General features: G+C 45.2%; 2 protein-coding genes across 2 annotated transcripts; one reads left to right on the forward strand and one right to left on the reverse strand.

The window, feature by feature from the left end:
* Nucleotides 1-339: 339 nt before the first annotated feature.
* Nucleotides 340-3,562, forward strand: sbspon (somatomedin B and thrombospondin type 1 domain containing). The gene is made up of 5 exons (XM_080019938.1): nucleotides 340-766; nucleotides 1,541-1,735; nucleotides 2,003-2,081; nucleotides 2,590-2,766; nucleotides 3,290-3,562. The coding sequence occupies exons 1-5, from the start codon at nucleotides 538-540 to the stop codon at nucleotides 3,405-3,407; spliced, it is 798 nt and encodes a 265-aa protein (XP_079876064.1). The 5' UTR covers nucleotides 340-537; the 3' UTR covers nucleotides 3,408-3,562.
* Nucleotides 3,563-4,323: 761 nt separating this feature from the next.
* terf1 (telomeric repeat binding factor (NIMA-interacting) 1) lies at nucleotides 4,324-9,414 on the reverse strand. Its single transcript, XM_080020003.1, has 10 exons — nucleotides 9,294-9,414; nucleotides 8,441-8,533; nucleotides 8,126-8,250; nucleotides 7,896-7,982; nucleotides 7,658-7,807; nucleotides 5,749-5,855; nucleotides 5,568-5,594; nucleotides 5,228-5,319; nucleotides 4,957-5,030; nucleotides 4,324-4,845 (listed from the first exon to the last, which is right to left on the reverse strand). The coding sequence occupies exons 1-10, from the start codon at nucleotides 9,379-9,381 to the stop codon at nucleotides 4,684-4,686; spliced, it is 1,005 nt and encodes a 334-aa protein (XP_079876129.1). The 5' UTR covers nucleotides 9,382-9,414; the 3' UTR covers nucleotides 4,324-4,683.
* Nucleotides 9,415-12,740: the final 3,326 nt, after the last annotated feature.

Consider the following 12,740-nt stretch of genomic DNA (forward strand, 5'->3'; position numbering starts at 1 on the left):
CTGTGTGTGATCAACTGGAGGGAGGTACTCGACAGGGAACAGACACACACACACACACACACACACACACACAGATAGAGAGAGAGAGCGGGAGAGAGAGGGAGAGAGATGGACACAGCCACACAGCACAGAGACATGGGAGTTTGACCACCGGTGCCTGGAATGGATTTATTTTAGCCCCTTTTGATTGAAGCGGCTCCATTTAGAAACCTGGTGACGGTGAGAGGAGGAGGAGGAGGAGGAGGAGGAGAGGCTGTGTGAAAACCTGACGCAGGAATTCCAGGTCACAAGGGGTCTCTCCAGTCTCCAGGCTGAGCCGGGTTAGGACCTGGGGGGGGTGGGGGCCGCTGTTCCATCCTGGAAATGTGAGAGCCGGAGCCAGGGGAGCATCAACGCGTCCGAAGCTTCTTTGGAAGGTCAAGGGACACGTTGGGGGTCCGTCAAGACGCACCACCTTCTAACTCCCTTGGCAAGACCACCAGGGGTCACTCACGTCTGGACCGCCCCCACCTTCCGTTTCCGTCCCGGCCGTTGAGGATGGGATCCTGCGCGGGCTGCGCTTGGTTCCTGCTGTGCCTGGCACTGGCCGCTCTGGGGCCAAACCACCAGGCGGCCGGGGGGTGTTCCGGAAGATGCTGCCAGAGCCGAGACCGGAGCTGCGTGACCGAGGACTGGAGCATGGAACGGGTGTTTGGAAGCTGCTACTGCGACCAGGGCTGTGCTAGGACCAAGGACTGCTGCTTTGACTACTTCACCGAGTGCCCAGGTGAGGTCACCACCGTCACCACCACCACCACCACAGAAAGCAGGTTGTTTTGTGAACCAAACAGAGAGAACCTTATATCATATCTCCAATGTGGCCCAGTGCTGATAATACCCCCCTGGCTCTTAGGTGTGAAAACACCACTTTCCATCGCCAAGAGAAGCTGTTTATCTGCTCCTATTACTGCTCCGAACACCTCTCTGCAGGCAATTATTTTTTATCTATTCTTCACATTTCATAATGTTAAGAAAAAAAACAAAAAAAACTTGCATAATCGGTAACAACAGCTAAAGAAATGAAACCGGGCAGGCTGAGCCTAACCCCATTTCAGTCGACTGGCCAACATAATGGAATTAGTCCAAATATTTGAAGAATGTAATTCTGCCTATCAGTTGCAGCAATTACAGTAGAAGTTAAAACGAGTGGAGCTTACCTAAAGCGTGTTATTGGCCAGTGGTCCCTAAATCTGCACACCCTAATACATCAAAGCTTCACTCTAAAGTGCAAAGTGGAAAAGGAAGGAAAAGCTGAAAGTGGCAGAATTTCACGACTGAGGGGGTCGGAGTCCCTGCGGCCGGCGGTCGGATCTCTTGGGGTTAAGTTGGAAATGCAGATTCTACAAATCACATCAATCGTTCATCACAATAAAGAGATTTTTTTTTTTCCAAATATGGACTTCTCACTGTGAACGGAAATGAGTCTGTCTTTCAGTTCTGTTTTGTGTTGCTGCTGCCAGTGAACCTATTCACTGACGCCCCCACCCCCCACTCCATGCAGCTCACGACTGCGCGGTGGGCAAGTGGAGCTACTGGAGCGGCTGTGCCGAGCCCTGCCAGCCCTCGGTTCGAGTCCGGGTCCGGCACGTCGAGCGGCAGCCTAGCAACAGCGGAGAGCCCTGCCCAAACCTGCAGCAGCAGGCGGGCTGCAGGGAGTACCGAGACCACCAGGGTGGGCACTGTGGACTCAACACAGGTAAACACAGCAGTGGGTCAGAGTGGACAGAACAAGCATTAACCAATGGCAGCGGAAAACTTTAATTTAAATTTGTACACAAATTATTATCGATGATGGCATAGCAAAGCACTCTAAAATGCATTTTCCCATTTAGAATACAACTACTCTATTGATCGAATTGACCACTGTCAGAACACGTACAGTACATTCCAGTTCTGCCTACACAGGAATGTGCAGCCACACAAACAAATGCGTGTTCAGTTTCTCTCGCTTTTTCGCTTTCAGGACCAGCGTTCATCACCAGCATGGAGTTCGGCCAGGGAAGACACAAGCACGACAGCTACGGAAACCAACTTGACCCTGGGTATGTTTAACGTCCGGTTTTCCAATGAGGAAACTATGTGCTGTGAGGCTGTCTGGAGCACGGTTCTTTTACTATAAGTTAGATGCCATCGCTAAGGGCTACAAGAGCCTTTTGTGTACTTTGAGATGTAATTCAAACCCTTTTGGATGATAAATGTTCAAGGTTGAGCTCATAGAAGGAATCAGCTAACCCGAAAATCTGTCTGCTATGAGAATCTACCCACCGGCCTTTGAAATCAAATACATAAACTTTAAGGCCCGTCATGTGACAACAAAGGGCGACGGCGGAGAGTTCACGTGAGAAGCCCTGAGCTACACAGTTGATCTATGGATAGTATTCATAGACTACTTCACATTTCCAAAGCAGGCTTTCCATGTGACCGTGGATGTGTCCCCCAGATCCTTGGGAATGACTGCAATGTGACCCACATTGTAGCCCTGACGCCCCCTGCACCCCCCCCCCCAACACCACCACCCACCCCCACCCCAACCCCCAACTTGACCTGCAGGTACTGCATGGAGTTCAAAATGGAGTCGCGGACGCCCCACTGCACGGTGGAGAGCCGCCCCCACACACACTGGATGAGGTACATCACGGAGGGCTTCAAAGTGTGTGTGGCGTGCCGGCCCCCCGCCAGGCGCAACAATACGGGCAGCTGCCAAGGAGACGGGCAAGAATCTGACAAGTAGGTATTCACAGCCACACCAGGGGGCACATGGGGGTGCAGGAGTCAGAAAGCTATTCAAAATGGGGAAAAAACAAAAAACGTTTACCATCAAGTTCACCTAGAGCCAATTCACCCTAAAAATAAACCGAAACTGTTTATTTTTGTGCCTTTGTGCTGGACTTCTGATGGCAGAAAAAAATAAATAATCATGTTTATTAGTATGATCTGTTGTCTATACCACAATGATCTGGTACCATTTTATGGCCACCAGACCAAAGTTTGTTTCATATAGTTGCGGTAAATGATTTGCTGTGGAAAAATGGCACATATCATACAGAACAAGCATCAACCTTCTCAGTTTTTCAGCTCAGGTATTTAAGCAGCTTAGCCTCTAATTACTGTTCTGATTCGAAGACTGCCCGTTGTCCATACATATTTAGAAAAACCCTTCCATGCCTGAAAAGTAAAAAAAAACAAACAAACAAGAGTCATCTCTTGAAACACCTGGAACACACTAAATGCTTGGCCGTGTGTGTTACAGAGAGGCCGTGCTGCGCTGGCAGGCGGTGGGAAACCCGCGGTGCAGTGGAACATGGAGGAGAATCCAGAAAACGCGGCAATGCGACTGTCCGCCGCAGCACAGCTTCCTCTTCATCTGAACACCGCAACACTCTAATTCCCCTTAAAAGGAAAGAAAAACCCCTCCAGGGCTTCAAAAACCAAGCACACCTTACATTCCAGGGTACACACATTTCTTTTATTGGAAGAATTTTATTTAATGTCCCTGTAAAGCAAAAATAAATCTGTTCTGAGTTTTCACACCGCAGAAAAACATGTTATTAATCACTCCAGCCATTTGAAAGATGGGAAAAAAAATAAACCACCAAGTGTATAAAATTTAGGTTTCAAAATTGTGAAAAAAAGGCAGCTCCCTCTGTTCTGAGACGCTGGGGGCGCGTCCGCTGGAGGCGCTGAATCCACGGCTGCTCGTGTGAAACGTTTACATCGGAGTCACTTCCACGTTTGAATGTTGTGCTGATCCCGGTCCTGTGCGTCTGGTCGCGCACCTCAAAGCGCCGCTGTCGGGCTGTGGGACTCTCCGCCGACCCCTGCTGGCTCCGTAGGTCAGGTCGGGGCTCAGCGGCCTGCTAGCATGCAGCTAATGCTAACGCAACCAAACCTCGCACGGTCAAACCAACGGGACGGTTCTTCGTTGTTTTGGGCGCCGGGGGCATAAGTTTGCGGTCTCCCTAAAGACGCCTTTTACTCCAGGCGTTTCATCCTAAACTCCAGGCTGTTAAGCTTAGCTTATTTCACTATCCGACCTTGTCTTTATATAGCGTTAGGGGGGGCGGCCATGTCAGGTATGACCAATCTATATCATCGAGTCTTGATTTAGCTCCACCCGAAAAATCCCGACCACAAAAATGATGAGAAACAGTCAAACTCCACAATTCAGTACTACATTGCTCAAGTCTTCTCACACGTTTTCAGCCGTTACTTTCTAACATGTATAATGTGTTTAGAAAAAAAAATATATAATAATAAATCACTGAATTCACTTTACAGGGCGTTTAAGGGTTTAATGCGGAGCAAAATAAACCAAATTGCGTGAAATGAAAAGGTTTATATTTAAACAAATTTCATATTTACAAACTAACACTGTAAATACAGGGCAATAAAAACACACGTAGACTCTTGCTGTTGTGTATAGGGCGCCCTCTAGTGGCGGCTGGTATGTCTAGCTTACTGATCCTATGAGCTTTGCCTCCGTGTGCTCTGTGAGTGCAAATAAATGGAGCAACTAAAATTTGTATCACACGTTCACCAGTTAAGGCTGTCAAAACCAAATAACAGAAAAATAATAATAATGATAAACCACAGTCGATAATAATGTACAATAATTACAGACATTTAAATACCAACGTCAGCGGTTCAGCTGACTTTAAACGACCTCTTGAGGACCCTCCACCGGTCCTTCAGCATGATGCCGGTGCGACCCTCAAAGTCAAAATCCAGCAGGATGCGGGACCACTTCCCCTCGCCGTGACGCCGGACGCCCTCCTTGAGATTCTGATCCAACTGGTAAGTCCATTTCTATGAGGGAAAGGGGACACAAAATGCCTTTCTCAGTCTGTTGACCCAGTGTGGGTTTATCAAAACTCGGGCTCAATCGGGATCCATTTTCCCCAGTGACGTTCCCCTCACCCTTCTCTCGCTCCTGATCTTTCTGGCGGGCAGCGACTTCTCTGACAACTCCCCGCCCGACTTCCAAAAGGCCACTTCCAGCAGTGGGGAAATATTTGATAATGAATGTTCAGCTAGGATCTTTATTCAACTCAAATGCCAAGACGAATGATGATATATTCACAGGGATATTTATCCAGACTTACGATCTAAATAGTGAGCTTCCACATTGAATTATATAACCATAAAGTTCTTAAATAAAAAAAAAATAAGTATGAAAATCAAAACTTACTATTCCCTGGAAGAATTTTGGACTTGGGCTTCTTGCACGACTCCGGCTTCCATGGCTCTGGGTTTTTTATGGACAGGAGTTTCCTTTTGGACCTGAAGAAACAAAACAATGTGACAAAAGCACTTTTGGACGACACATTCTAAGGGCCTAAGTAAAACAAGAATAACGTTTTGAGGTATGTTATTTTTTATATATATTTTTTAAACATATGCTGTCAGCATGCACACTTTTCAATAAAAATAATTCTAAATTAACCTCCTGAATCTCGAGAGACACTTGTCAAAACAAAAAAACAAACAGTGAAAGGTAAAAAGGTAGAAAGTGAATAAATCTCACGTACCTCAGGCTTGTAGTTGTTTCATTTCCCCTGTAAGATATTCAGATGAATAAAACAAGGCATCATAGTAATAACATCAAATCAGTGTTACGAGATAGACAGCTTTAAAAAAAACAACTGATTTTGACAGACAGTATTTGTACAAGTAGTGTGGGTGACACTATTAAAAAAAATATTTCCTCACTTGAAGTTGTCCTGGGATTGTTCGGAGCTCTGAGAGAGGGCCTCGCCCCGGCTCGACTCCTCGCTGGACTCTTCGATCGGAGACGACTGTAGGACCTTCGTGGCCGCCTAAAAATAGACACGAGCGTATGTTTAACTAGGACGTTATTTACAACCATACCTTCCACCCGACCTCTAGGAACAACTCGCTCGGCCGCTTTGCTGATGCTAAGGTTAAACTACTTATTACCGCGCTGTCTGTGCTGATTTAGGTTGCTCGGCGAGGACTCCCTAAATCAAAGCTGAGACGTGGGCAGACGGGCAGTACCCAGGGAGACCCTGAGGAAGGTTCATCAGTTTGACCTTTTAAATTAATTTCAGGCCAAAATATTAATAAGCGAAGGCTTACTGCCGGATCAGCACCTTCACCCGTGGGGTTTCATCATGATTTAATGGGAGGAGGGCGTCGCCAGGTGGACCGAGACACAAAGTCACCGGGGGATTGAGAAGCATTAAAGCATCTCAACTTCGTGGACAACGCTTAGTGGTTAGAGAGAACTGAATTAATGTTGGATGCTAAAAGGTGCCCACGTTTCCTGTCGCTCCGACAGTCACACTACAGGATTCCTTTTCTTCCATTTTTGTGTGCTGTGGACATAGAAGATTTCAAATGTCACGTTGCGCCCCAGAAGAAAATACCAAAAGTTAAAAAAAATAAAATAAAAATAAACTACGAATGGAGCTTCATAATGAAGAAAAGTTTGCTTTTTTTAGTTGCATGTCTGCTCATTTATTTTGTGCCGACAAAAGAAAAAAGGAGGCGTCGTCGGTGGGGAGACACAGACTGCATGGACTAATCCTGCAGAGTTGGAGGTAAATTATTATTACAAATGAAGTCCTAAATAGTGAAGTGGAACAAAACCACTCAATATTCCTTTATTTTAATAGACATTACATGAATTCCATAAAGGCATCTATATTGCTCCTCCTCCCGTGGTTTCCCGTTGCCCTGTGTCTCGCGCTCTCATTGGGTGTAGTGTGCCACTGCTCTCATCACCTGACAGCTAACATCAGGTCGCAACACTTTTCACATGCATCGGCGAGGGTTCGGCGGTCCCTCGGAACGCGTCTTAAAACAGATCACACAACGATTGTCACTCACGGGGTGAGTGCCGATTTGACTCTGATCTAGGCCTTTGTCTGCAATCTCCAAAAAAACAAAAAAAAAAAAAGTCACAACCTAAAATCAGGGTTACAATGGTGTAGCGTGAACTCGGCTACATAGACAAACACACAACAACACTGATAATGATCATTATGATAAGGCCTGGACCGTTGCAGCATCGTACCTCTGCAAATAAAATGTAAATTTCAAATGATTGAAAAAATGTATCCGTCGATTCAACACCCATTCATTCACAGTGATGCTGCATGATCGACCGAAGCATCGAACCCTCCAGGAACGTTTCCGTATTAAGTGGCCCCGTCTGCGAACGTCAGCCTGGCCATGGTGTAGAGTCGGCGATTCAAGTCCCAAAACAAAACCAAGTATGAAATGAGCCCTATCAACTTCTGTTGAATCCTGGATATAAGAGGACTCATTCAGGAAGGGCCGATTGGAAAGTGCTGTTGAACTTAAGGTGTTTTTGCTTCTCTCATCATGGGATGCTTTGAAATAGATACAGTACATCCCATATATAACAGGGGCACAAGTGTTTTCCTCAGTTTGAAACATATCATAACCTTTAATTAAACCCTCAGGGAAGATATTGGGGGAAGAGCCTTATTTAAGCACACAAGAAGGAAAGAGCATTACAGCACAACACAAAGTTGTGCCCTGAAAGAATAAAATAACAGGACAGACCCCCTAACGCCTCTATTACATTTGTAGTATAAATCAAACCAAGTCCAGCAAAAGGTGGATCCTGTACCTGAAGCAGGAAGTCAGACGGATACTCCACCAGGAAGGCATCTAAATAGGTCTGGACCGTGTCCAGCAACCGCTCGTAGTTGAAGTTGAGCAGGAACGGGTGGTAGGTGTCCCTCTTTGTCACCATGGTCGACAGCTTGACCGCCAAATTCTGTCGGAAAATGTATTTCAGAATAAGAAAAAGACTTTGACTGGGTGACACTTTTAACCTGAATAAATCAGATAATAGAGATGCTCACCTGCGGGATGACATGGTTCTCTTCAAGCCACTTCAGCGCAGAGGCGGCCATGGATCTTTGACCTTTTTCCAAACACACGGCCACAGCCTATGGGAGACGTGCAGCCATTTATTACATAGTCTTTGAATACTCATTCGACATGTGTATGCAGCAGAATTCCACGACATCACATCTCATCTAATTAGAATAACAGTACACTTAATTCCAGAAGACTGATGATAAAGTCATACCTGGACAAACAGGAGGGTCGAAATTTTTTCAGCTAAGCTTTCATCTGCCACAGTTTCCCTCAGCGTCGGCCAAATGTTTATGGCAGACATCAGAGGCATCACACCCTCATCCTCAAACACGACATCTAAGTAAAAAAAAAAAAAATCAAAGAGGGATTTACTAAACGGTCGAGACACATCTCCAGGTCTGGACTAGTCATGATACACAACTAGGTTTGGACGTGAGATGATGAATTAGGAACCTGCGGAAAAACTTTTGATGCCATCGATGGTAAACTCCCCGTGCAGAATTCACAATGCTGACTTAACACTCACCTAACTTTTTCCCATGAATGATCCTGGCGAGGAAGGCGGCCATCTTGGTTTTATGTGCCTGTTCAGCTCTCAGGGTGCAGCCTTGAGTCATGGCTAAAAGAGATTTTTGGGGTAAGACCACGGTCATATAAAGCTAATATCACAATAGAGGAGTTAAGCAACACACAATACTCGCGTAAAGTAACACACAATACTACAGGGTGTTGGCAGGTAGCAGAGGGTTCAAACTAATACTTAACACAATTTTAAAGAAACCGATTAAATCTACCCCTATTCAATAAAGCATTGCAGGTGTTTTATATTTGATACAGAGCAGAGGTAAGTACTGTAAGAGCGACTTTTACTCCAGGACAGCTCAACGCAAAATGTCTATACCACTTTGCTAATGTTACATTAAAAAAAAAACAAAAAAACATAAAAATAAAAAACGTATAAAAGTGATTATACGATTTTATGTGAGGTTAAGTCATTTACTATTTTCTGGAAACTGCAATCAAAATATGCATGAGCACTCATCTGCAGAAAAGGGTACAGTTGCACTTCATACCATGTTGTATCAGGGCACTGGATATGACAAAGACACCTGAGTTCAGTTGTAGGCAGCGATGTTGAACTTGACTAATTGAGAAACTTAAAAACACACGCCCGAATGAATGAATCGAACCAGACGTTCAGCGTATGTTGACATTGAGACCCGAATAATTTAAATCGGAGACAAACTTAATGACGTTCCAGCACCGACTCTTGTAAAGATTGCGGTTGAAACCTTTTTTGAGTTCAAACCCTTCTTGGACCTGCGGACACCCCGTACAAACACCGCCGGCGTCCTCGGAACAACAGGAGCAAACTTTACCCTCAAAAGCAGCGAGCGTCCGGCTGAACTCGTCCAGGTTTCCGTCCTTGAAGTATCGACATAAGCTCACAAAGAGGAAATCCAACATCCACCTTCTCGCAACCACCGTTACACGCGAAAAGTCGACATTGTCGTCTGTCGTTGTCTCGCCGTTGAGCGTCGGCGGCTCCATGTCTGTTTACAACTGAGTCCACTTCCGGGAAGACGGTTTTCGCGCCTTTTCGCGTCCTCCTCTTGCGTCTTCGGACGCCGCCAGATAACCTGCAGCGCCCCCGGCGGTGAAGATGTGTAACTGCTAAGATCCTACTTCAAGAACCACAGTGCGCTTTAGAAACATGTTTTTGTTTATCTGTAAACTGAAATGTATGAATGACTTGGAGAATAAAAAAACAAAAAAACAGGGGCAGAGAAACTTGAAGAAGAACGAACAAAAAAAAAAACAAAAAAAAAAAAAACGTACACAGGGGATTATAATGGAGGGTCCAGCTCACAATATCACCGAGTTGATGTTTTTTTGACAAATGTGTTTAATTTCTTGAGGTTTCGGAATCGAAAACTCCGCACCCCTCCACGTCCACTTCTCGGCATTTTCTTAAATTGTGCAGTGGGCGGTTGGTAAACCATATATCATATAAAATCATACATGAGGTGGATAAGCAGTTTGTCCAGTTATAGATTTGCTGAAGCACCATTTGTTATGAGGCAGAGGACTCTGTTCTTGTCCAAAATGCCATGAGAGGTTTAATTAATCAGCAAATGATCGATGCCCGCACCAACCACCCCCAAACGACTCTGCGACGAACGCTTATTAGGTGGAAATCCATCCACAGAATTGAAACGCCGGCGTCGCCTACAAACCGGAGGGCAGAAATCAATGGAAACACACAGACACATGCATGCACACATACTGACATGGTATATACACATTTATTTGATATCCTGCATATGCTAATAGACGTAATGGGGAACAACGCTCTACAGAAATGTCGACATACAGTACATGTACCATAACAAAGTGTCCTGTGTTCACATAATTCAGACTATTACATGCATACAAAGATGCTGCTTTGTACAGAAACAATCTGTAGTATTAGAATGAAACTTCATGAGAATGTCCTTAAAAATTGAACAGAATAAGTCAAAAACAAAAACAAAAAAACCTCCAGAGAAGAGGCAGAATACACTGAGACGGGGGAAGAGAGGATGCAGCTGTATGCGTTTGGATAGAGGGGTGGGGTGGGAGGGGTGGGGGTTGGGGACATTCGAGGTTTCATAATAAGCCGCATGGCTGACACACACACACACACACACACAAAAACACCATTCTCTCAGAAAAGAAAAACAACCTTTTCCACACATGATAATGCTGTTGTGAGACAGTAAGACACACACGCACGCACACACACACACGCACACAGACACAGACACACACACACACACACACCATCCCAAAGGACCAGCACCAGTCACTCCAGACCGCCCCTTCTTCCACTCTTTCCACTCTTTCTCTCGGTTAAAAAAGAAAAAAAAAAAAATAGGAATTTCTCCTAAAATAAGACAAGATAACTGACGACAAGGGAGGATTCAGAACCTCAGGCTGAAAGCACAGATTAAAAAAAGGAAAGAAAAGAAAATAAAGAAAAAACAACGAGAATAACCACTTTCCACACCCTGCCCTTTTTTTACCTTTGCCCTAGAACCCCAATGTAACTTAGAATTTTTCGTAAAAAAAAAGCCCAAGAATCCCTACTTTTCCTGCGTGGAAATTCAATTAACGTGACACACAGCTGACTCCGTGGCGTTGTGTTTGTATTAACTGTCAAATTATATGGCTGGGTAGAGTACGAGGAGCAGAATAATGCACCAAAACGGGATCACAAATGTGATGGATTGTCCCACTTTTCATCTGAGCTCCAACATCCGTTACACCGACCTTAACCAGAAGACATTGTAAGTGATGAGCAAACAGGCGCTGGGGTGGCGTGTCCCTATGTCACAATGATGGACAGCCTATACGATTGGGGAAAAAAGAAGGGCCGTGACAAACGATCTTCCGCTGGAGTTCCCGAAATATGGGAAAAGGGAGTGACCTGTGACAAATAGGTGTTAAATGTCAGAGTTAGGGCGAGTCACCATAATTACATAAACGCCAACGTTTTGAAATGTCCCAATAATAAGTACAGACATTTATGGCTTTTCTTCCTGAAGTGGATGTGCGTTATTACACTGTGATCGTGGCATAACATGAACATAAAGGTCATAAAAGTTTGTTGATTGCATGAAATTTGTTGATTGCAAATATTTGTATGACAATTAAACGGCAACTAAAATGTCATGATCGTGACCTACAGTACGTGGTCTGGGCCACGCGTGCTGTGAAAATGTTTCATATTCTACTTAAAACACACAAGTCATTGAAACTCGCTCTTGTGTTGCAAGATCAAAATCGCAAGTCTGCACTCACTCATCAGTTCCAGCCGGACGAGCAGCTCTGTGTTTGTCAGAACAAGCTCAATTTTCTCACTGAAAGTGAGAGTTAGCCATTGGCGGTGATGAAGGTTTTCGCCTTTTTTTTTGAGATTCGGTTCTTGACGAGTCACTCCGTGAAAAGAGTTGTTCGATTCTTTTCGACTCTCGGTTCGTTTGGTTCGGTCGGTGTAATGCACGCCGAGCGAGGGGTGGCTTCCCGAACGGCAAACGAGGGCCAGAAGAGTCGGTTGGGCTGAGTTGCGAACGGAATTCTCACCAAATTTGATCGTCCAAAGTATTTCTTCCGGACAATGCAAATTCAATAAGAATGACACCAAATTCCAGATGACTTTATCTTAGTCTACAGTAGTTATTTCCAGTTTTTGAGTCGAACATTCACTCGCTTGTGGGAAGTGACTCCCAAGTCATTCATAAGATTGGTTCGCCACGAGCGAATCATTTGCGAGTCTTGCGTCACCAACCGGTGGCAGGCGGTGATAATAATCGCAGTTGGACGTGTTTGTGACGTTATTAGTGGTGAGCAGGGTGGGGGTGTGCCGTGAGAGCTTGGCACTGTAAAAAGTGCGCCGTGGCAGAAGACAGGTTGGGAAACCCTGGACTAACAGTCGTCTGGTGTAAGGTCAGCATTGGACTGATCATTTAGTGACAACTCTAACCCCCCCCCCCCCCCTCTTTCTCTCTCTCTCTCTGGTTTCTCGCAAAGTGGGAAACTTCTACTTGTGTCTCTTTCTCGCCTCATTTTGATGAATGATGGGCGGCGGGGGTGTGTGTACATGGAGCATAGAATACACAGGGGGAGGCGAATATATACAGTATATATATCGCCGCTCCTGGTGCTCCTGGGAGCCAATCACCTTTGAAAAAGTACAGTAGGAACGAGTTGACATTAGCTGTAAAAGAAAAAACAAACAAACAGAGACTTGTATCCACTCAGAACATCAGAGAGTTATAGAAAAC

This window comes from Zeus faber (assembly GCF_960531495.2).
Source record: "Zeus faber genome assembly, chromosome: 19".
Classification (NCBI taxonomy): domain Eukaryota; kingdom Metazoa; phylum Chordata; class Actinopteri; order Zeiformes; family Zeidae; genus Zeus; species Zeus faber.